This window comes from Pseudophryne corroboree, chromosome 4 (assembly GCF_028390025.1).
Source record: "Pseudophryne corroboree isolate aPseCor3 chromosome 4, aPseCor3.hap2, whole genome shotgun sequence".
Lineage (NCBI taxonomy): Eukaryota > Metazoa > Chordata > Amphibia > Anura > Myobatrachidae > Pseudophryne > Pseudophryne corroboree.
Genome location: NC_086447.1, coordinates 924,114,806 through 924,140,293, shown reverse-complemented (window position 1 = coordinate 924,140,293; position 25,488 = coordinate 924,114,806). Strand labels below are relative to the sequence as shown.

Sequence of the window (25,488 nt, the reverse complement as noted above, 5' to 3'; positions counted from 1 at the left end):
GTCGGGCTCCCGGCGCCGGTATACTGAGCGCCGGGAGCCCGACCGCCGGTATACAGAAGACCACCCCTTGTCACTGCCCCTATCACATGCAGCTTTGTCCTCACTGACACATCACTTATCTCCTGATATACTCTGTGCTGCTGGGGACCCTGCTCCTCTCACTATATAACTCTCAGTCTGTGGCTTCCTGCTGCCTCCATTCCCCTCCTCACATCATGTCACTGCCCCTGTCACATGCAGCCCTGTCCTCACTGGCACATCACTCATCTCCTGATATACTCTGTGCTGCTGGGGACCCTGCTCCTCCCACTATATAACTCTCAGTCTGTGGCTTCCTGCTGCCTCCATTCCCCTCCTCACATCATGTCACTGCCCCTGTCACATGCAGCCCTGTCCTCACTGACACATCACTCATCTCCTGATATACTCTGTGCTGCTGGGGACCCTGCTCCTCCCACTTTATAACTCTCAGTCTGTGGCTTCCTGCTGCCTCCATTCCCCTCCTCACATCATGTCACTCACTGCCCCTGTCACATGCAGCCCTGTCCTCACTGACACATCACTCATCTCCTGATATACTCTGTGCTGCTGGGGACCCTGCTCCTCCCACTATATAATTCTCAGTCTATGGCTTCCTGCTGCCTCCATTCCCTCCTCACATCATGTCACTTCCCTTGTCACATGCAGCCCTGTCCTCACTGACACATCACTCCTCTCCTGATATACTCTGTGCTGCTGGGGACCCTGCTCCTCCCACTATATAACTCTCAGTCTGTGGCTTCCTGCTGCCTCCATTCCCTCCTCACATCATGTCACTTCCCTTGTCACATGCAGCCCTGTCCTCACTGACACATCACTCATCTCCTGATATACTCTGTGCTGCTGGAGACCCTGCTCCTCCCACTATATAACTCTCAGTCTGTGGCTTCCTGCTGCCTCCATTCCCCTCATCACATCATGTCACTGCCCCTGTCACATGCAGCTCTGTCCTCACTGACACATCACTTATCTCCTGATATACTCTGTGCTGCTGGGGACCCTGCTCCTCTCACTATATAACTCTCAGTCTGTGGCTTCCTGCTGCCTCCATTCCCCTCCTCACATCATGTCACTGCCCCTGTCACATGCAGCCCTGTCCTCACTGGCACATCACTCATCTCCTGATATACTCTGTGCTGCTGAGGACCCTGCTCCTCCCACTATATAACTCTCAGTCTGTGGCTTCCTGCTGCCTCCATTCCCATCCTCACATCATGTCACTGCCCCTGTCACATGCAGCCCTGTCCTCACTGACACATCAATCACCTCCTGATATACTCTGTGCTGCTGGGGACCCTGCTCCTCCCACTATATAACTCTCAGTCTGTGGCTTCCTGCTGCCTCCATTCCCCTCCTCACATCATGTCACTGCCCCTGTCACATGCAGCCCTGTCCTCACTGACACATCAATCACCTCCTGATATACTCTGTGCTGCTGGGGACCCTGCTCCTCCCACTATATAACTCTCAGTCTGTGGCTTCCTGCTGCCTCCATTCCCCTCCTCACATCATGTCACTGCTCCTGTCACATGCAGCCCTGTCCTCACTGACACATCACTCATCTCCTGATATACTCTGTGCTGCTAGGGACCCTGCTCCTCCCACTATATAACTCTCAGTCTGTGGCTTCCTGCTGCCTCCATTCCCCTCCTTACATCATGTCACTGCCCTTGTCACATGCAGCCCTGTCCTCACTGACACATCACTCATCTCCTGATATACTCTGTGCTGCTGGGGACCCTGCTCCTCCCACTATATAACTCTCAGTCTGTGGCTTCCTGCTGCCTCCATTCCCCTCCTCACATCATGTCACTGCTCCTGTCACATGCAGCCCTGTCCTCACTGACACATCACTCATCTCCTGATATACTCTGTGCTGCTGGGGACCCTGCTCCTCCCACTATATAACTCTCAGTCTGTGGCTTCCTGCTGCCTCCATTCCCCTCCTCACATCTTGTCACTGCCCCTGTCACATGCAGCCCTGTCCTCACTGACACATCACTCATCTCCTGATATACTCTGTGCTGCTGGAGACCCTGCTCCTCCCACTATATAACTCTCAGTCTGTGGCTTCCTGCTGCCTCCATTCCCCTCATCACATCATGTCACTGCCCCTATCACATGCAGCTCTGTCCTCACTGACACATCACTTATCTCCTGATATACTCTGTGCTGCTGGGGACCCTGCTCCTCTCACTATATAACTCTCAGTCTGTGGCTTCCTGCTGCCTCCATTCCCCTCCTCACATCATGTCACTGCCCCTGTCACATGCAGCCCTGTCCTCACTGGCACATCACTCATCTCCTGATATACTCTGTGCTGCTGGGGACCCTGCTCCTAACACTATATAACTCTCAGTCTGTGGCTTCCTGCTGCCTCCATTCCCCTCCTCACATCATGTCACTGCCCCTGTCACATGCAGCCCTGTCCTCACTGACACATCACTCATCTCCTGATATACTCTGTGCTGCTGGGGACCCTGCTCCTCCCACTATATAACTCTCAGCCTGTGGCTTCCTGCTGCCCCCATTCCCCTCCTCCCATCATGTCACTGCCCCTGTCACATGCAGCCCTGTCCTCACTGACACATCCCTCATCTCCTGATATACTCTCTGCTGCTGGGGACCCTGCTCCTCCCACTATATAACTCTCAGTCTGTGGCTTCCTGCTGCCTCCATTCCCATCCTCACATCATGTCACTGCCCCTGTCACATGCAGCCCTGTCCTCACTGACACATCAATCACCTCCTGATATACTCTGTGCTGCTGGGGACCCTGCTCCTCCCACTATATAACTCTCAGTCTGTGGCTTCCTGCTGCCTCCATTCCCCTCCTCACATCATGTCACTGCCCCTGTCACATGCAGCCCTGTCCTCACTGACACATCAATCACCTCCTGATATACTCTGTGCTGCTGGGGACCCTGCTCCTCCCACTATATAACTCTCAGTCTGTGGCTTCCTGCTGCCTCCATTCCCCTCCTCACATCATGTCACTGCTCCTGTCACATGCAGCCCTGTCCTCACTGACACATCACTCATCTCCTGATATACTCTGTGCTGCTAGGGACCCTGCTCCTCCCACTATATAACTCTCAGTCTGTGGCTTCCTGCTGCCTCCATTCCCCTCCTTACATCATGTCACTGCCCTTGTCACATGCAGCCCTGTCCTCACTGACACATCACTCATCTCCTGATATACTCTGTGCTGCTGGGGACCCTGCTCCTCCCACTATATAACTCTCAGTCTGTGGCTTCCTGCTGCCTCCATTCCCCTCCTCACATCATGTCACTGCCCCTGTCACATGCAGCCCTGTCCTCACTGACACATCAATCACCTCCTGATATACTCTGTGCTGCTGGGGACCCTGCTCCTCCCACTATATAACTCTGTCTGTGGCTTCCTGCTGCCTCCATTCCCCTCCTCACATCATGTCACTGCTCCTGTCACATGCAGCCCTGTCCTCACTGACACATCACTCATCTCCTGATATACTCTGTGCTGCTGGGGACCCTGCTCCTCCCACTATATAACTCTCAGTCTGTGGCTTCCTGCTGCCTCCATTCCCCTCCTCACATCATGTCACTGCCCTTGTCACATGCAGCCCTGTCCTCACTGACACATCACTCATCTCCTGATATACTCTGTGCTGCTGGGGACCCTGCTCCTCCCACTATATAACTCTCAGTCTGTGGCTTCCTGCTGCCTCCATTCCTCTCCTCACATCATGTCACTGCTCCTGTCACATGCAGCCCTGTCCTCACTGACACATCACTCATCTCCTGATATACTCTGTGCTGCTGGGGACACTGCTCCTCCCACTATATAATTCTCAGTCTATGGCTTCCTGCTGCCTCCATTCCCTCCTCACATCATGTCACTTCCCTTGTCACATGCAGCCCTGTCCTCACTGACACATCACTCATCTCCTGATATACTCTGTGCTGCTGGGGACCCTGCTCCTCCCACTATATAACTCTCAGTCTGTGGCTTCCTGCTGCCTCCATTCCCCTCCTCACATCATGTCACTGCCCCTGTCACATGCAGCCCTGGCCTCACTGACACATCACTCATCTCCTGATATACTCTGTGCTGCTGGGGACCCTGCTCCTCCCACTATATAACTCTCAGTCTGTGGCTTCCTGCTGCCTACATTCCCCTCCTCACATCATGTCACTCACTGCCCCTGTCACATGCAGCCCTGTCCTCACTGACACATCACTCATCTCCTGATATACTCTGTGCTGCTGGGGACCCTGCTCCTCCCACTATATAACTCTGTCTGTGGCTTCCTGCTGCCTCCATTCCCCTCCTCACATCATGTCACTGCCCCTGTCACATGCAGCCCTGTCCTCACTGACACATCACTCATCTCCTGATATACTCTGTGCTGCTGGGGACACTGCTCCTCCCACTATATAATTCTCAGTCTATGGCTTCCTGCTGCCTCCATTCCCTCCTCACATCATGTCACTTCCCTTGTCACATGCAGCCCTGTCCTCACTGACACATCACTCATCTCCTGATATACTCTGTGCTGCTGGGGACCCTGCTCCTCCCACTATATAACTCTGTCTGTGGCTTCCTGCTGCCTCCATTCCCCTCCTCACATCATGTCACTGCCCCTGTCACATGCAGCCCAGTCCTCACTGACACATCACTTATCTCCTGATATACTCTGTGCTGCTGGGGACCCTGCTCCTCCCACTATATAACTCTCAGTCTGTGGCTTCCTGCTGCCTCCATTCCCCTCCTCACATCATGTCACTCACTGCCCCTGTCACATGCAGCCCTGTCCTCACTGACACATCACTTATCTCCTGATATACTCTGTGCTGCTGGGGACTCTTCTCCTCCCACTATATAACTCTCAGTCTGTGGCTTCCTGCTGCCTCAATTCCCCTCCTCACATCACGTCACTGCCCCTGTCACATGCAGCCCTGTCCTCACTGACACATCACTACTCTCCTGATATACTCTGTGCTGCTGGGGACCCTGCTCCTCCCACTATATAACTCTCAGTCTGTGGCTTCCTGCTGTCTCCATTCCCCTCCTCACATCATGTCACTGCCCCTGTCACATGCAGCCCTGTCCTCACTGACCCATCACTCATCTCCTGATATACTCTGTGCTGCTGGGGACCCTGCTCCTCCCACTATGCACGCATGGATTGGCAGCTGCAGCTAGTATGATGATCACATGGAATATTGTTATAGATGTAACCTAGTACAAATAGAAGCCTAGATCCAGTTGGTACATGTCTGTAACATAAGCCCTTGAGTCTGGCACGGTTCCTGTGAGTGGCTGATGGTTTCTATGCTCCATGTAGAACGGCCACGTACCGGGGAATGGAACTCGAAGGCGGATGAGCTGGATCCTGAACAGGCTAGAAAGGAAGAAGTTCCCACTGTACCTGAGCCACAAACGGAAGAGATTGCGGAGCCACCACCTGCACTGCAAGAGGCTGAACTGGAGGAAGTGTATGCCACTGAGGAGCCTCTGGCATCACCTACACACGGTCCTGATGGAGCTATGGCCAAAGATGAGGAGGAGCCTGGTGCAGGTGAGGTCCATCTCTCACATCAGCATTATCACTCCCATAGGGAAGCTATTCATAGAATGTACAAGCTTTATCCCAGAATCCCCACCTGCAGCTGATGTTGCTGCTCTGCCACCGGTAACAGTGAGTAAAAGTTATACACTAAATGTGTAACTGGTGTCCTGGCTCTTATTGCAGTTGTTGCTAATGAAGGCGAGTCCGAGATGGGCGAGCCAGAGTCCCAGCCCTTAACCGTATCGCAGGTCCTCTCCTCGATGGGCGGAGCCGTTCTCGCAGCCGAGAAGTCGTTCACTCCGGTAGCAAGGCTGGTAAGTCACAATTACACCAGCAATCCCCGTTCTTCCCGTATTGAATGGCTCTACCTGAAGTAACACCTAAATGATTGTTCCACCTTCAGGTGACTTTTTTTGTACACGCCCTCCAGCAGCTTTTGCTTAGTGCATTACCTGTATGCACTCTAGGATTAGTTTTGTATTTCTATCATTAGGCAAAGTTGTGTATATTCCCTGCCCTGAGATATAACGCATATGGGTTTATTCAATTGGTGTCGGATCCTCTCCGACAGAGAGGATCCGACACTGCACTATTCAATTTGCGGGCGTTTTGGACAGGTTTAGCCCATTTTCGACAATGCCGATCCAACTTTTAAAAAAAGTTGGATTGGCATTGTCGAAAACGGGCCAAAATCCTGTCGAAAATGCCCGCAAATTCTACAAAATACGTGGATTCGCGGCTATTCCGCCGATCCACGTGTTTTCTGACAAGTTGGAATTCCCGACGTCGGAAAAACGGCACTTGACTTGAATAGGTCAAATCCACATTCGACCTAAAAGAGTTGGTAACTGACGTTTTTCCGACAAGTCGGGAATTCGGACAGTAATTGAATAGACGCCATAGCTGCTCTCTGGATCCAGAGATATGGGATACCGGCAGTCAGCGTGCCGGCGTTCCCGACTGTGGAAAATACAACAGGGCAGGGGTGCTGCAGTAAACTAATCCTAATCTTAACCCTTCCCCTCCCTCGCCACAACCAAACCCTCCCTCCGCAGCCTAACCCCCTAACCCTCCCTCCCCGCAGCCTAACCCTAAACCTCCCTCCCTGCAGCCGCAGCACAACCCCCCCTCCACAACCTAACCTTCCTAACCCTCCCTCCCCGCAACCTAACCCTCCCTCTCCGCAGCCTAACCCTCCCTCCCTGCAGCCTAACCCTAAACCTCCCTCCCTGCAGCCGCAGCACAACCCCCCCTCCACAACCTAACCTTCCTAACCCTCCCTCCCCGCAACCTAACCCTCCCTCTCCGCAGCCTAACCCTCCCTCCCTGCAGCCTAACCCTAAACCTCCCTCCCTGCAGCATCAGCCCAACCCCCCCTCCGCAACCTAACCTTCCTAACCATCCCTCCCCGCAACCTAACCCTCCCTCTCCGCAGCCTAACCCCCTAATCCTCCCTCCCTGCAGCCACACCCTAACCCCTCCCCCTCCGCAGCCTAACCCCCCGAACCCTCCCCCTCTGCAGCCTAACCCCCCGAACCCTCCCTCTCTGCAGCTGCAGCTTAACCCCCCCCCCCCCCGCAGCCTAACCACCCCAACTTTCCCTCCCCGCAGCCTAACCCTAAACCTCCCTCCCTGCAGCCGCAGCCTAAACCCCCCCTCCACAGCCTAACCCCCCCAACCCTCCCTCCCTGCAGCCGCAGCCTAGCCCCTCCTCCGCAGCCTAAGCCAACTGGACCCTCCCTCCCCGCAGCCTAACCCTAAACCTCCCTCCCTGCCGCCTAACCCCCCTAACTCTCCCTCCCTGCAGCCTAACCCTCCCTCCTCGCAGCCTGACCCCACCTCCGCAGCCTAACCCTAATCCTCTCTCCTCGCAGCCTGACCCTAACCCTCCCTCCTCGCAGCCTAACCCTCACCCTCCTTCCCCACAGCCTAAGCCCCCCCCTCTGCAGCCTAACCCCCACCCCCCTCCGCAGCCTAACCCCCCTAAACCTCCCCCCGCAGTCTAATCCTAACCCTCCGCGGCATACTTATGTTCGGGATTCCGTTGTCGGCAGTCAACTACATCTCTAACAAACATCTCAAGTTCTATCAATGTTTAGAAACTTCCATATATTTTCGATTCACACTATTTTGGGGCAACACGTGCATTTTATGGGGTCAGTCCAGTTAGATGCGAGTTGCTTTGTGCGAGCTATATTTATGCTAAATCCACACTACAAATTGTATTTGCAATCCAATCCCAAACTCGCATCGCTTCTTTCAGAGGAAATTCTAGGTTTCTTGCACACACCCCTCCTGAGGGTGTGAAAAGGTGCCACAATCTTTATTTTAAGGTTAAAATGCAGGGACCTGCTTCAGAACACCTTGCCAACCCCTCCTAACGACCAATTAGGCATTTGAAATAATTTATTTGTCATTTTTGGGGTAAAAAAAAATTGCCTCAAATGACCCCAAAATCAGCTTCTGCACAAATGCATTGAACGCATTAGTTTCATCAAAAAATAATTGCTTTTGATTAATGTTTTATATATTTTTTTAAAATGTTAAATCGCCTCAAATGACTTTCATTTACTATCTTTGTAATTAAACAAAATTCATAAGCAGTTTACATTTTTTTGCTTGTAAAATGTTTATTTTTTATTAAAAACACAAATTACCCTTCTCAAAGCTTGCAGTGCTTTATGCGCACTTACAGCCTTCGATATGAGTCTGGTAAAAAAATTGTTACTTTTGTGGGTTCCAAGGAGGTCTTCCCGCTTTTTTCATGCACTCCTCCCAGATCGCATTCTGTAGAACATTCACACTCCCTCAGCACGAGTCCTGCGAATTGTCATTTCTAATTGGATCTGCGAATTATCGGATGCTTGCATTTGTGCGAGTTTCGTGAAACAAGCTCGTATTCGCACTTAATGAGATTGACCCGTTTGACTTGGTGGTTATAGTATACAGTATATTGATGAATTTTCAAGTTGGTGATTTTTCTCATACCTTATTCCCTCATAATACTTGAACTGAGGTAATTTACTGATATTACAGATTTACGTGTAGAGTATTATTATACTTCAATACTATGGCAGCGGCTTATCTTCCCACGGGTAACTCGGAAGCATGTGACTATATTATGCTGTTTATCTATGATCATATATATGAGAGTGGTTCAATAAATACGGTAATAAGACCTGTCATGGCGGAAATGTATTCACCTCATACATATACGTATAATCAGTAGTGTGGCCTTGGTACAGATTATTTTTCCACACAGTCCCCATACTTATGTAAGCCTGTGTTCCAGCGCTACTCCAAGGCGTCTGTCCCGGCATAGAGGAAATCAGTGTTAGGCGCCTGGAGCCAGGACGTGGCGGCTTGCTGATCTTCACCGTTGGTTGCAAATCTGTACCCAGTGTGAACATTTTTTCCCATAACCTAGTTACTAATGAACGATGTTGTGCACAGTACCCTCTGAGATGTTCAGCTCCTCAGTGATATCGCTAATTAAATGCGTCTGTCCTCCTGAATCAGGCCTTCAATGCTGCACTATCTGTGGTGGACGTGCGTGGCCACCCGGATCGCTGCTCACCTTGAAAGTCTGACCTGCCGTTATCAAAGGCAGCCCACCAAACCCAAACGTGTTTCCGTGACATGACGTTATCAGCGTACACCGCGACTAGTTGGCGATGATTTTCAGCTGCTGATGTAGATGCAGAAATCTGATCACACTACGCACCTCAGTGTGTGACCATGTCCCCGCCAGCCCCACCATCTTACACCTGATGCTGGGACAGTATGGCTGATAATGAGGTGCATTGTAATGGCTGTGAGGGGATGCAGCGGTCTACCGGCTCTGGCCTGGCGGGAACATTACACACGTGAGAGGTCTTGTTACTTTACTTACTGACGCACCCTCGTAATATCAATACAAGTGAATAATCCCTATTGTCCATTCGGCCAAGTCTGGTTGGTGCACTTATGTTCTTAGGAACCTGGGTTTGAAGAATTATTGAAGCCATTAGTTGACTTACAACGTACAGTATGTATTGGAATTTGAAGTTCCCAGGTAAAATGGTACCATATAATAGGGGGAGATGCTGACTGGCTGGCAGTGGAGATTCTCACGCTCTCAGTTTTATAGATTGAAGGTCCAGTTACAGATGAGCAAATCCTATGTGCTGGCTGAACAAGGTGTGCAACCAATTAGATTCTAGCTATTACCTTCTAGAAGGTGGTAGATGAATGATAGGTAGAATCTGATTGGTTGCTATGGCCAAGATCTCCACTTGTGGAGAAGTTGCCCACAGCAACTAAGGTTACCACCTCATCCATTTAATTCCTGACACACATTAATTACACAGTTTCTGTGGCTGGCTGACTTCAAGACTCAATTTCACCTGGTTTTAATCAGCCACAGAACCTGTGTAATTAATATGTGTCCAGAATAAAAGGGATGAGGCGGTAACCCTAACGGCAACCAATCAGCTGCTCTGTTTACTTTTATAGTATGCAAATGATAAATGTTACGGCAATGCTTATTGGTTGCCATGGGCAACTTCTCCACTGGCTTACTTCTCCAGTTTTATCACTGCTTAGTACATCTCTAGACAGAGGTTCCCAAACCTGGTCCTCTAGGCACCCTAAGGGTCCAGCCAGGTTTTAAGTATATCCCTGCTTGGCCACAGGTGACTTAATTAGTGTCTTAGTCAATCTGATATAACCATCTATGCTGAGCCATGGGTATCTTTACATCCTGGACCGTTGGGGTGCCTCTGGACTAAGGAAATTCCCATGGTTATTCTGTGATGCCACGGGATATCTCTGATGCTACACATGTCATAGTACTTTATCGGGATGGGGGTGAGTAACGCAGCCTCGCACAAGCTGGCACACACGTTTACATCACTGCAGGGCATATAGGAACATAAATATACACCCAGCCATGGAAGCCTGCTGCTGCTGGACTATGCAGCCGTCAGACTGAAGTAGCTATACCAGGGGAGGGGCCTCCGTCGCAGGCCCCCTCCTCTCCGGCAGCAAGTAGACTCTGGTATACTGCCAGAGTCTACTGCGGATGTGCAGGTCTCCGGGAACATGGCGCCCGGGGACATCTCCAGTGCGCATGCACAAATCACTCAGAAATGGCCACGGCGGCCATTTTCCAAGTGATTTATGCCTGCACTAGAGGGTAGTTGCCGCCGGACCCTGGAATGGTGAGTATATTAAATAGGTGTGGTGTGGGCCCCCCTGGACACACTGCACCCATTACAGCAGGCATGTCCAAACTGCGGCCCTCCAGCTGTTGTGAAACTACATATCCCAGCATGCCCTGACACAGTTTTGCTGTCTGAGAATGCTAAAGCTGTGTCAGGGCATGCTGGGATGTGTAGTTTCTCAACAGCTGGAGGGCCGCAGTTTGGACATGCCTGCATTACAGAAACGCCAATGAGCTATACGCATTTCATATTCCGAGACCCAGGTTAAATGTCTGTGAATTCCGCAGGGACAAATTTTTTTTTCATTTTAATTGATTGATCAACTTAAGTGACATTTATTTTCACAGATGATAAACAGTTAGTGATGGGAATTAGTGTTTTTAGTATTCTGCCATCTAGAGGTGTCAGTTGGAATTGCAGCATCTTTACAGCACGCGTTTAATATAATGCTTTAGTCTTTAATACTGGAAGACTTTGTAGTCAGGGCCGGATCTAGGCCTTGTGGCGCCCAGGGCGAAAAATAGGGGCGTGGCTTCGGAGAAGGGGCGTGGTCAGTTATATTCCCTGTAGCTGTGCCCTCAGCAGTTGTGCCCCCAATACTGGGCCCTCAGTAGCGCCGATCACCCAAAAAAATAAAAAAATACTCACCATCCCCGCTCCTGTTTCCCGACCGCTGCTGTCCTCCGTCTCCGGCCGCCGGCGCCGCTCCTCGGATCTGTGGGAGAGATGTCATGACGTCTCTCCCATAGCACCGCATAGACACTAGGGGTAAAGTATGACCTCTAGTGTCTGTGTGCCGCTCCCACAATGCAGTGCGGGTGCGTGATGCCGTCATCGCGCACCGGGCGGCACCACCAGTAGCGGATCTTGCCACGGCGGCGGCGCCCTCCAGAAGGCGGCGCCCCGGGCAAAAATCCTGCTTGCCTGTAGCAAGATCCGCTACTGTTTGTAGTGTAGAAATGTGTATACTTATTATTATGTAACATTGCTGTTCCGTATTTAGTAATAATAATACTAATTACTGGTCTTATAAGTAAGATACTGTAGGAGAGATGTACTAAAGATTTGGAGAGTGATAAAGTGGACAGCGATAAAGTACCAGCCAATCAGCTTCTAACTGCCATGTTACAGGATATGTTTGAAAAGTGACAGGAGCTGATTGACTGGTAATTTTTCTCTGTCCACTTTCTCTCTCTCTCCGAGGCTTAGTTTCTCTGCTCCTATGTGATTTGGAGCTTGCATATAAATGTGGAGAGGTGGTGCTGATAGAATGGGGTTATAGAGGCCCGAAACAGGCATTACTATTCCGCGGAAGTGCTGCGGCTGTGAATCCAGCATAAAGGTCCGTGGATGCTTCAACTGTCGTGTGTAGGTGGAATGTGAACCTCAAAATCCCCAACAATGGGGGTCATTCCGACCCGTTCGCACGCAGCGGTTCTTCGATGCAGTGCGAACGGGTCGGAACTGCGTATGCACGGTGGGCGCAATGCGCGTCGTTGTGTCGCCGGGCAGCGGTTAGAACAAAGAAGAAATCGATTGTTAGCGCGATCACAAGAAGATTGACAGCGGGGAGGCGTTCTGGGGCGTCTACTCACCATTTTCCGGGCGTGGAGATCCGAACGCAGGCGTGTCCAGGCGTTTGGAGGTCGGATGTCTGACGTCAATCCCGGGACTTTCGTCGCTGGATCTGTTTTTGGTCTTGTTTTGCAGGAAACTTTTTTAGCATAGCGAGTCTGCACAAGTGATCGCAGCCCTGCTATGCTATAATACACTCCCCCATAGGCGGTGTCAGGTTGATCGCATGAGCAGCAAAAAGTTGCTACGTGCGATCAACTCGGAATGACCCCCATTATACAAATCCCTAGGAACCACAGCCTCATGAATATTAATCACAGTGTACCTCCGTGATATCACTAGTTCTTAGTGAATTGAAAGGCTGCGCTCTTGGGGATATTATTTTAGCCTACGAAGTGGCTGCTTCCACCGAGGATATTCGCTGCGTGATTTTTATGTACCACAATGTTTTGGGGGGATTTTTTTTTTCCTGGCGCCGGAACACTGATCCTAGTTCTACCTTCCCTACATGACACGTGAAGCCTGTCCTCACCTCCATCGATGGGTAACCACCAATGTTACCATTGAAGGTGAACCATCCGATGGCCATCCCTACCTTGGAATGGTTTATGTAATTATATAAGGTCATTTTGTCTCTCGGTCTTTATCCCGTACTATATTAAGTTCTGTCGCTATTCTTTCCCACCACTTCAGCCTCAGGACTGAGCAGAGAACCACTGATCTAAAGACGTTTTAATGAAAATATGATGTAGAATAGTACAGTTATTCGATTAAATACATTTTTAAGAACATTTTAAAAGTCTTCCACTTTCATAGAATATCTCCCTACCTGTTTACCCTGGAACCTTTATCTTCTCTGCATGCAAAAAATACCCTGACTTGGAAATCTGGGATACTTGGCAGCTGTATTCATATTTACCTTTGGACAATGGGGGTTATTCAGGTTTGTTAGCAAGCCAAAGAAGTTAACAACTGGGCCAAACCATGTTGTACAGCAGGTGGGGCAGATGTAACATGTGCAGAGAGAGTTAGATTTGGGTGGGTTATTTTGTTTCTGTGCAGGGTCAATACTGGCTGCGTTATTTTTACACTGCAATTTAGATTTCAGTTTGAACACACCCCAACCAAATCTAACTCTCTCTGCACATGTTACATCTGCCCCCCTGCAGTGCACATGGTTTTGCCCAGTTGTTAACTTTATTGGTTTGCTAACCAACCTGAATAACGCCCTATGTCAGAGATCTGCCGTGTTTTGTTTGCATGAGGCCGATGAGCTATAGTAGGATTAATGTGTTTCATCAGGGAATAGCGAGGTCATGGTAAGCAGAGGCTGTCCCACCAGTTTCACCACAAATCTTGGCAGGAATGTTTATTTAAATAACCTGTGATTAGCCAATTTAGGACTTAGGGAACCGGAAAGCATATATGAATAAATCCTTAATGCGTCTTTGGAGACAACATTTTGCGGAATAACCCTGCTTCATACAGCGGACCAGATAATCTATTCATGTCTAGTAATGAGGCTATGTTCTAATGTCGTTATTTGATGTCTGTTTTATACTTATATCCTAAGATTGCATTTATATTCACATATTGAAAGAGTTTTTTTATTCAATTCTTTTCACACCCGTTCTGATTCTGCCCTCAGGGACGTTGTATCATTATTTCAGCTTGCTACCCAGTAGGAGTAGGGGGCACCCAACCCTTTACACAGCTAAACCTGATTACTATGGGCGCAATATGCGCGATAACAGAGTTCATTTTAGAAAGGAATTTGGGCGTGATATATCATTTGAATCTCACCCACTGTATGAGTTTTTTTATTGTTTGCATAAGCAATAAAACTGACAGTAAAGCTTATTCACGACGATGCAAATGTGCAGTTACATTGTGCAAATAACCGTATTTTTGCCCATACACATATTGTTATGAGAGAGTGCATTGATTTGCACGGGCTGGAGACTGTAGTAATAGCAGATAGGAGGGGTTGGTCAGATTAGGGTGTGTGTTGCTTAATGTGAAATAGGTTCACAAATACACTTACAGTAAACAGGATTATTTAATGAGCTGATGAGGTGGACAAGGTGCGTTTCTGGGCATGCATCGATGGCACCATCAGTGTTTGCCGTCAATTGCATGCAACCATCGCCAGAAAGTGAACCATTGATGCACATCCCTATCACATATGCTTTGCGACCTTGAAGGTGAGAACCAGGATGTCCTGATTAATGTTGCATCTTTTGTGACTCTCCATAGCTCATTCTGAAGCTGTTCCCTTCCCTGTCAGCCCAGCATCAGTCCACGTTGAGAAGCACTGGACCACGCCCCTACATTAAATTGGCTCAACAGCCCCAACAATACCGCGCTTCCCTGCTCCAGTGGTAGAGGGAAGGGGAGGGGTGGTGACACGATAAGGATGGAAGAGCTCCGTATTGGACATATTAAGCTTGAGAAAGTGTTGATACATGCAGCAGAAGAAAGTAAATAGACAAAAATACATGAGATGAGAGAAAGGGAGAGGTCATTGGAGAACAAGGTAGATTTAGGTGTCATCAGCATAAAGATGATACTGAAGACCAAAGGAGCTTGATAAGCTTACCGAGAGAAGATGTGTTGAGTGAACAGGGGCCTAGGACTGAGCCTTGAGGGACCCCTACAGGGAGTGGGATTGAGGGAGGTTGGAGTTGCTTCGGAAAATGATCAGATGGATAGGAGTTAAACCAATAGAGTATGGTGTCTTGAACACTGACTGAGTGCAGAGAAGTGAATGGTTAACTGTGTCAATGGCTGTAGACAATTCTAGACGGATGAGGAGTGACTCTTTAGATGTAGCAGAGAGGAGGTCCTTGGTGATGAGAGACAGGTTGGTTTCTAAGGCATGGAGGGGGTGAAAGCTAGAGTAGAGGGGATCAGGAAGCCAGTTATCTGAGCGAAAGTTTGAGAGGCAAGAGTAGACGAGAAGAATTTTGTAGGTGACGTAAAGAGTTTAACAGGGAGTTGGGGTTGAGAAGTTTTTTTTGAGAATGGGAGACACAATGAGGTGTTTGAAAGAGGGAAAATGCCAGAGGAAAAGGAAAGGTGGGCGAGCTGCAGGCAGACTTTGGGGGAAAGAATGGAGGAAATGTTAGGGAATGAGATAACGGAGAGCATGTGGAGTGGGGAAAGGCAGAGAGAAGGGCTTGGAGCACATGGTAAGGGGTTAGAGGTAAGAGTGGAGGATAGTGGTCTGACAGGAGGAGGTTTCTTGACTGACAGATTCTATTTTGGAACTGAATAAAGAGGGGGGCAGACAATGTAGTTGAAGGTGGCAGAGAGCCAGCGGAGGTTGGAGGATTGGCAGGAGATGAGGGCTTTGACGAAAGACTGTTTGGCTAATATGAGAACTGTAGGAAGAGACTATAAATTTGGGAGTATTTGTGGAGATATCTGGTCAGTTTGGAGTTCGATGAGTTGTGGGTGAAGGCAAGGCATTGCTTGTACGGGATGGTCGTGTTAGGGCAAGCCAGGTCAGTAACGGGGGAGAGGAGGGATTCCAGTGAGGAGGAGAAGGAGGCTTGATAAAGATTTTCAGGCCTGCACTTGGATGGAGGAAGTGAGGGAACCACAGGTAAGAAGAGGAAGTGGTGGTTGGAGAGTGGTAATGTAGAGCTAGAGCAGTCATATTACAGAAGTGGGTGAAGACAAAGGGGAAGGCTCAACCGATGCAAGTGGATAAAGGGGGTCATTCCGACCCGATCGCTCGCTTTGTCACAGTGCAGCGATCGGGTCGGAACTGCGCATGCGCCAGCGCCACAGTGCGCCGACGCATGGCAACTGTTGTTGCCTAGCAATCGCCTCTGAGACAGAGGCGGTCGCTGGGCGGGAGGGGGCTGGACGGCGGCGTTAAGCCGCCGTTTAGGGGGAGCGGTCCGGCCAAAGCAGGCGTGGCCGGACCGTTGGGGAGGCGGGCCGCGGCGGTTGCGTGATGTCACGCGCAGCCGCTGCGGGCCGGGGAGCGATGAGTAGCTCCCGGCCAGCACGCTAAAGCTGCGCTGGTCGGGAGCTACTCTTGAAGTGCAAAGGCATCGCCGCTGTGCGATGCCTTTGCACTTCTGCTGGGGGGAGGGGGGGCTCTACTGACATGTGGGGCGGACTAGCCCTGTGCTGGGCGTCCCCCCCGCATGTCAGTGTGAATGAGTGTGCAGAATGCAGTACTACAGATGGAGAATGATGAGTGGCAGAATCACAGTGCACAATTCATGAGGGAACGTGGAGCAGACCCTCCAACATGACCCGCCCCACAAGGTACAAAATGCTCTGGTTCTGGACTTCCCTCTTAATTTATGATTTCCATCACCTGTGTTGAACTAGTTGAATGATAGGAAAGCTGTTTCTTCACAGGTGATGGCAATAATAAATTAAGAGGTGGTTCTCAAACTCGGTCCTCAGGACCCCACACAGTGCATGTTTTGCAGGTAACCCAGCAGGTGCACAGGTGTATTAATTACTCACTGACACATTTTAAAAGGTCCAAAAGGTGGATCTAATTATGTCACTTGTCATTTTGTGAGGAGACCTGCAAAACATGCACTGTGTGGGGTCCTGAGGACCGAGTTTGAGAACCTGTGCAGTGGCAAACGCAGGATTTGCATGGGGGGGTTTCCAGAACTGGGCGGAGCCAATCACGGGGGTGGGGACTGAGGTGACCCAGTATATGCTGGGTCCGTAAAACTAGTGTGTGTATGTGTGTGTATATATATATATATATATATATATATATATATATATATATACATACATACATACATACATACATACATACATACACACACACACATATACAAATATACATAGCATATTAAACATGAATACATATATATATATACACACACATACAGTACACATCTATCTATCTATCTATCTATCTATCTATCTATCTATCTATCTATCTATCTATCGTGTGTGTGTGTTTATATGTATGTATATACATGTGCATATATGTATGCACATGGATATAAATGTACTATAATTAAAATAAAGTTAACTTTTATTGCACTTACAAGTGCCACCAGGAAGACAGCAGGCTGCAGAGGATGCTAGACAGCCATTAATAATACTCATGCAGCTATATTAAAAAAAAAAAAAAAATTTTTTTTTTTTTTTTTAGTGGAGGGGGGTTTCTGGGTGCTCGGAAACCCCCCCTGGGTGCGCCACTGCTGTGTATTAGACGATATACTATAATGATAGAGATGAATCTAATAATTTCTGTTTTACTTTTGTCTGCGTGCAGAACCATGTATTTAGTACATATGCCAGTGTTTTTCAACCACTGTGCCGTGGCACACTAGTGTGCCCTGAGCAGTCTCCAAGTGTGCCACCATAGAAGCAGATCCCGGCCCGTCAGTGTTTTGCCGCAACTGATGCCCTGGGACGATCAATACTGGTGGGTTTAGTGGTTGCAGAACCAGGTCTAATTTTGGGCCTGGGCAGTGTTGGGCTCTTCTGGCTTTCTCAGTTGTGGCTCAGGCATCACCTATAGAGAACCTGCGACATGACATCCTAGGACACGCACCTGCACTATGCATCACCATTATATCTGAGTGTGCCTTGGCAATATTTAGATTTTGTTCAGTGTGCCACGAGCTGTAAAAGGTTGAAAATCTCTGACATATGCTGTAGGGCCAGATTCAGGTTTATTAGCAAAGGCAAAAATCACACCAATAGGCAAAACCATGTGCACTGCAGGGGGGGCAGATGTAACATGTGCAGAGAGAGTTAGATGTGGGTGGGTTATAATGTTTCTGTGCAGGGTAAATACTGGCTGCTTTATTTCTACACTGCAATTTAGATTTCAGTTTGGACACACCCCACCCAAATCTAACTCTCTCTGCACATGTTACATCTGCCCTCCCCTCCCCCTCTCCCCTCCCCCTCTCCCCTCCCCCTCCCCTGCAGTGCAGCACAGTGTTACCCAGTTGTGTGCTGTGCTGCTTTGCTGATGAACCTGAATCAGCCCCATAGTTGCAGGGTTGTGTCTATGTTACCTTCGTGCTCAGGACCTGGAAGTGACAACAAGGATCTGTCAGTATATGAGGCCTGGTGTGTGCAGTACAATATACGGGGATCTGTCAGTGGCCACAGGCGGCAGTACAGAGCAGCAGCGGAAACTACAAGTCCCGGCGTGCAGCGCAGGTGGGCGGGGCGCCGGGCAGAGGCCGGGCATGGGCTGAGCTTCCGCCAGTCGCCGGGAGCTGACGTCACCGCATCCGGGAGCTGACGTGTTGTTATGACAGGGGAGAAGTTGGGAACAGCTGAGGCAGCGGCTGCGGCGGGTGAGAGGGCGCCGGGTGTGGGGGGGATGAGCTGGCGGGGGACAGGGTGCAGGGGGAAGCACCCGGCAATATATATAGGCAGTGTTGTGTAGGAGGCGGATTCTATACAGGGCACTCTATGGAGTGATGGTACTGTGCTGTGCAGAGAGAGTGGGCTATACTGTACATATGGGCTGCACACTATACAGAGGGGGCCTTATACTATACATAGGGACTGCACGCTATACAGGGGGCCTTATACTATACATAGGGGCCTTATACTATACATAGGGACTGCACACTATACAGGGGGCCTTATACTATACATAGGGACTGCACACTATACAGGGGACCTTATACTATACATAGGGGCTGCACGCAATACAGAGGGGGCCTTATACTATACATAGGGGATACACACTATACAGAGGGGGCCTTATACTATACATAGGGGATACACACTATACAGGGGACCTTATACTATACATAGGGACTGCACGCTATACAGGGGACCTTATACTATACATAGGGACTGCACGCTATACAGGGGACCTTATACTATACATAGGGGCTACACGCAATACAGAGGGGCCTTATACTATACATAGGGGATACACACTATACAGAGGGGCCTTATACTATACATAGGGGCTGCACACTATACAGGGGACCTTATACTATACATAGGGACTGCACGCTATACAGGGGACCTTATACTATACATAGGGGCTACACGCAATACAGAGGGGCCTTATCTATACATAGGGGATACACACTATACATAGGGGCTGCACACTATACAGGGGACCTTATACTATACATAGGGGCTGCACACTATACAGGGGACCTTATACTATACATAGGGGCTGCACACTATACAGGGGACCTTATACTATACATAGGGGCTACACACTATACAGGGGACCTTATACTATACATAGGGGCTATACACTATACAGGGGACCTTATACTATACATAGGGGCTATACACTATACAGGGGACCTTAAACTATACATAGGGACTGCACACTACAGGGGACCTTATACTATACATAGGGACTGCACGATATACAGGGGACCTTATACTATACATAGGGACTGCACGATATACAGGGGACCTTATACTATACATAGGGACTGCACGCTATACAGGGGACCTTATACTATACATAGGGACTGCACGCTATACAGGGGACCTTATACTATACATAGGGACTGCACGCTATACAGGGTGACCTTATACTATACATAGGGACTGCACGCTATACAGGGTGACCTTATACTATACATAGGGACTGCACAGTATACAGGGGGACCTTATACTATACATAGGGACTGCACGCTATACAGGGAGACCTTATACTATACATAGGGACTGCACGCTATACAGGGAGACCTTATACTATACATAGGGACTGCACGCTATACAGGGGACCTTATACTATACAGAGGAGACTGCACACTACACAGGGCACTCTATGGGGTGGTGAGACTGTGTCATGCATACTGTACATAGGGACTACACGCTATACAGGACATTGCATTACCAAGAGGTTATTATAGAGAGGACATTGCAGTATATAGAGGAGAGTATAGACATTGGTATGTGGATATGACTGTGTATAGTATGTGTAAGTATTATAGAGAGATGTGAAGCTGTATATGTGGTGCAGTGTAGGCACATTGTATATAGTATGTGTAAGTATTATAGAGATGTGATGCTGTATACGTGGTGCAGTATAGGCACATTGTATATAGTATGTGTAAGTATTATATAGAGAGATGTGATGCTGTATACGTGGTGCAGTGTAGACACTTTGTATATAGTATGTGTAAGTATTATAGAGAGAGATGTGATGCTGTATATGTGGTGCAGTGTAGGCACGTATATAGTTTGTGTAAGTATTATAGAGAGAAGTGATGCTGTATACGTGGTGCAGTGTAGACACATTGTATATAGTATTATAGGGGTCGATTCTATTCGGCAACTAATGAATAGCGCCGGGAATTAGCTCCCGACGCTATTCAATTCAGCAACTAATTACCTGCAATTGTCGGGAATTCTTCTCTCATCCCCGGGGGATGAGAGAAGAAAGCCGACAAAAGTGCTGCCTCGCGGCCGGCGCGAGGCTGATTCTGTCGGGAATCAGCCTCGCGCCGGGGAGTTAAGTCGGAGAATGCCCGTTCTCCCGACAATTCAACCTGTTTTGTCGGCGAGAACGGGCCATCGCCGACGTAACTAGTTGCTGAATTGAATAGCGTCGGGAGCTAATTCCCGGCGCTATTCATTAGTTGCCGAATAGAATCGACCCCATAGAGAGATGTGATGCTGTATATGTGGTGCAGTGTAGGCACATTGTATATAGTATGTGTAAGTATTATAGAGAGATGTGATGCTGTATACGTGGTGCAGTGTAGGCACATTGTATATAGTATGTGTAAGTATTATAGAGAGAGATGTGATGCTGTATATGTGGTGCAGTGTAGACACTTTGTATATAGTATGTGTAAGTATTATAGAGAGAAGTGATGCTGTATACGTGGTCCATTGTAGACACATTGTATATAGTATGTGTAAGTATTATAGAGAGATGTGGTACAGTGTAGGCACATTGTGTATAGTATGTGTAAGTATTATAGAGAGATGTGATGCTGTATACGTGGTGCAGTGTAGACACATTGTATATAGTATGTGTAAGTATTATAGAGAGAGGTGATGCTGTATACGTGGTGCAGTGTAGGCACATTGTATATAGTATGTGTAAGTATTATAGAGAGATGTGATGCTGTATACGTGGTGCAGTGTAGGCACATTTGTATATAGTATGTGTAAGTATTATAGAGAGAGGTGATGCTGTATACGTGGTGCAGTGTAGGCACATTGTATATAGTATGTGTAAGTATTATAGAGAGAGGTGGTGCAGTGTAGGCACATTGTATATAGTATGTGTAAGTATTATAGAGAGATGTGAAGCTGTATATGTGGTGCAGTGTAGGCACATTGTATATAGTATGTGTAAGTATTATAGAGAGATGTGATGCTGTATATGTGGTGCAGTGTAGGCACATTGTATATAGTATGTGTAAGTATTATAGAGAGAGGTGGTGCAGTGTAGGCACATTGTATATAGTATGTGTAAGTATTATAGAGAGATGTGAAGCTGTATATGTGGTGCAGTGTAGGCACATTGTATATAGTATGTGTAAGTATTATAGAGATGTGAAGCTGTATATGTGGTGCAGTGTAGGCACATTGTATATAGTATGTGTAAGTATTATAGAGAGATGTGAAGCTGTATATGTGGTGCAGTGTAGGCACATTGTATATAGTATGTGTAAGTATTATAGAGAGGTGATGCTGTATACGTGGTGCAGTGTAGGCACATTGTATATAGTATGTGTAAGTATTATAGAGAGAGGTGATGCTGTATACGTGGTGCAGTGTAGGCACATTGTTTATAGTATGTGTAAGTATTATAGAGAGAGGTGGTGCAGTGTAGGCACATTGTATATAGTATGTGTAAGTATTATAGAGAGATGTGATGCTGTATACGTGGTGCAGTGTAGGCACATTGTATATAGTATGTGTACGTATTATAGAGAGATGTGATGCTGTATACGTGGTGCAGTGTAGGCACATTGTATATAGTATGTGTAAGTATTATAGAGAGATGTGATGCTGTATATGTGGTGCAGTGTAGACATTTTGTATATAGTATGTGTAAGTATTATAGAGAGAGGTGATGCTGTATACGTGGTGCAGTGTAGGCACATTGTATATAGTATGTGTAAGTATTATAGAGAGATGTGATGCTGTATACGTGGTGGTGTAGGCACTTTGTATATAGTATGTGTAAGTATTATAGAGAGAGGTGATGCTGTATACGTGGTGCAGTGTAGGCACTTTGCATATAGTATGTGTAAGTATTATAGAGAGAGGTGATGCTGTATACGTGGTGGTGTAGGCACTTTGTATATAGTATGTGTAAGTATTATAGAGAGAGGTGATGCTGTATACGTGGTGGTGTAGGCACTTTGTATATAGTATGTGTAAGTATTATAGAGAGAGGTGATGCTGTATACGTGGTGCAGTGTAGGCACATTGTATATAGTATGTGTAAGTATTATAGAGAGAGGTGATGCTGTATACGTGGTGGTGTAGGCACTTTGTATATAGTATGTGTAAGTATTATAGAGAGAGGTGATGCTGTATACGTGGTGCAGTGACATGTCAGTGAGGAGTGACTAGTGACCTGAATGTGTATTCTGTGCTGTGCGGTGTGTGCATGTAATGAGACATAAAGTACACAATAGTGGGGGAGGGGGTTGCGCTGGCTGTATGTGTGCTGGGAGCTCAGAACTAATGCACTCTGTGATTGCCTTAAGGAATATGTAAGTCATTAGTTGCAGGCGCTGCCGGCCCGGATACCAGGACATCGCCGCAGCGTATTATGAGCCTCAGAGGTCACAGCTGGATAGATCACGCTGGTTTAGTGGCAGGTGGAGGATTAAAGCCTCCTCCTCATTATAGTACACAGAGATCTGTCTCAGTACATCTCCAATTTACATCGGATGGGCTACCTGAAGTTACAGATTACACTCTAGTAAAGTGGAGGACTGAACTGACCGTATTTTACAGCAATTGAGAATAGTAAAAGCCTACGTGTACATACGTCACATGGGAAGGGGGGAGAACAGCGCGTGACAGCGCATGTCTGGTGGTAGTTCAGAGATTTTCCCAGAGGACTGTCTTGTAGCGCTACAGCCTATCCGGCCCAATTCTGTATCTGTGAGCTTCCAATGCAGTGATTTAATAGATGGTAGAAATCTGAATTGCGTATGTGTGCTAGGAGGCTGATTGGCCGCAGTGATCCCTGCGTGTCCGCTGGTGTATGTCGTATCTTGGCTGTAGCGTCCATGTGTAAGGAACTTGTAATCACATTGTGCTGGTCTCTGGGGAGACCGCCACTTGACCAGGTGCCCAGAGGAAATTGGTTTCTCCAGCCCGTCATGGATGAGATGGAGCAAGAGGACCCTTCATCCTTCGCCACCCTGCCACTGGGTGTGGGGCCAGACACAGGCGTCCTGGGAACCCTCCCCACTTTATACACTTTCGTGGTGACCAGACTTCTCCAGGTTAGTATATGAACGTTCCTTGCAATGAACAGTATCTGTATGGAGTGACCTGGACAGTGCACTGTATTGTCTGCCTTGCCAGTGTAGGCCTATATCCGGTACAGTGCTCCCATTCTGGCCATAGCTTCTACAGATTCCAGCGTTTCCAGTAAATGCCCCCATACACTAGGGAGTTTTATCTCAGCAATGAGTTGCCTCCATTTTTCCTTGCAATGTGGCCGGGAGCTTCCCGGGAGCCCTGCGATTGGATTTGATACTTGAGTGTATTTTTTACATGTGATTTATCTCATGCATTCTAACGTTATTAAACCTATTTCTGTGCAATTGAGATATATAATGTGCAGCACGTGTGAGCTGAGACTGCGATGCGAGGCACACGGGAACGCGCATTGAATCGCAATCGCACGAAAAGGACATGCAATGTGACACTTTTCATGCAATCCGTCTCAGCAATTCGTCTCAATCGCATAAAAACCAGGCCATATCGCACTAGTGGATGGGGGCCTAACTGAGCCCATGGAAGTAGGGCCTAATTCAGATCTGATTGCAGCAGCAAGTTTGTTAGCTAATGGGCAAAGCCATGGGGGTCATTCCGAGTTGATCGCTCGCTAGCTTTTTTTGCAGTGCTGCGAACAGATAGTCGCCGCCTATAGGGGAGTATATTTTTGCTTTGCAAGCGTGTGATCGCATGTGCAGCCAAGCGCTACAAAAAGGTTTTGTGCCGTTTCTGAGTAGGTCTGAACTTACTCAGTCCTTGCGATTACTTCAGCCTGTCTAGTTCCGGAATTGCGAATGGATTCTTCGTTAAATCCATCGCTCAGCAACGATCCGCTTTGTACCCGTACAACGCGCCTGAGCATTGCGGTGGATGCGCAGTAGTGACCTGATCGCTGCGCTGTGAAAAATAGCAGCGTGCGATCAGGTCGGAGTGACCCCCCCATGTGCACTGCAGGTGGGGCAGATGTAACATGTGCAGAGAGAGTTAAATTTGGGTGGGGCGTGTTCAAACTGAAATCTAATTTGCAGTTTAATAATAAAGCAGCCAGTATTTACCCTGCACAGAAACAAAATAACCCACCCAAATCTAACTCTCTCTGCACATGTTACATCTGCCCCCCCCTGCAGTGCACATGGTTTTGCCCATTAGCTAATTAATTTGCTGCTGCGATCAGATCTGAATGACCCCCTAAGCTCTGGAGCAACACTTGCTGCGCTGCGAAACTGAATGTTTAGAAAAAGAATTCATTATATGGTAGTTACATGGATGCAATGTAGCGTTTGGAATTCATGTTATGTATCCGGTATTCAATATCTGACCGCTGCAGCTGTACTGAGTAATTGCTCCACTGAGTTTTGGTTTGAAAGACCCGTAACAACCAATCAGACTGATGCATTTATAAATAAAGTGCAAAGTGAGAATTGTCAGGATGCGGCAGTGCTGTGATAACCTATAGCAACGCCGTTATGGTGAGGAGGAGAGGGTGGTACATACAGAGGAAGCGTTAGGGCATTGGACCCTGCAGTCGTGTTGTCTCACCCTCCAGAGGACAGGGTGATAGAGGCTGTCATAGAGTCTGTGATTAGAGGAGAGGGTGCCCAGTGTACTCAGGACAGGCTGCACTAGGGGGCGCTCTGCTGAGTGATTGCAGAATCAGAAGCTCCTCTCCGCCACTTCCTGGGACACAATGT

The 25,488-nt window shown here is 48.2% G+C and overlaps 1 protein-coding gene across 2 annotated transcripts in view; it reads left to right on the top strand.

Moving 5' to 3' along the window:
• The window catches only part of MIA3 (MIA SH3 domain ER export factor 3), a 114,977-nt gene that overhangs the window by 18,870 nt on the left and 70,619 nt on the right, over positions 1–25,488 (top strand). For both annotated transcript variants that reach the window (XM_063919040.1, XM_063919039.1), the window contains exons 5-6: positions 5,370–5,603; positions 5,778–5,908. In XM_063919040.1, the coding sequence (XP_063775110.1) occupies positions 5,370–5,603; positions 5,778–5,908 (365 nt within the window). The remainder of the gene's footprint in view (positions 1–5,369; positions 5,604–5,777; positions 5,909–25,488) is intronic.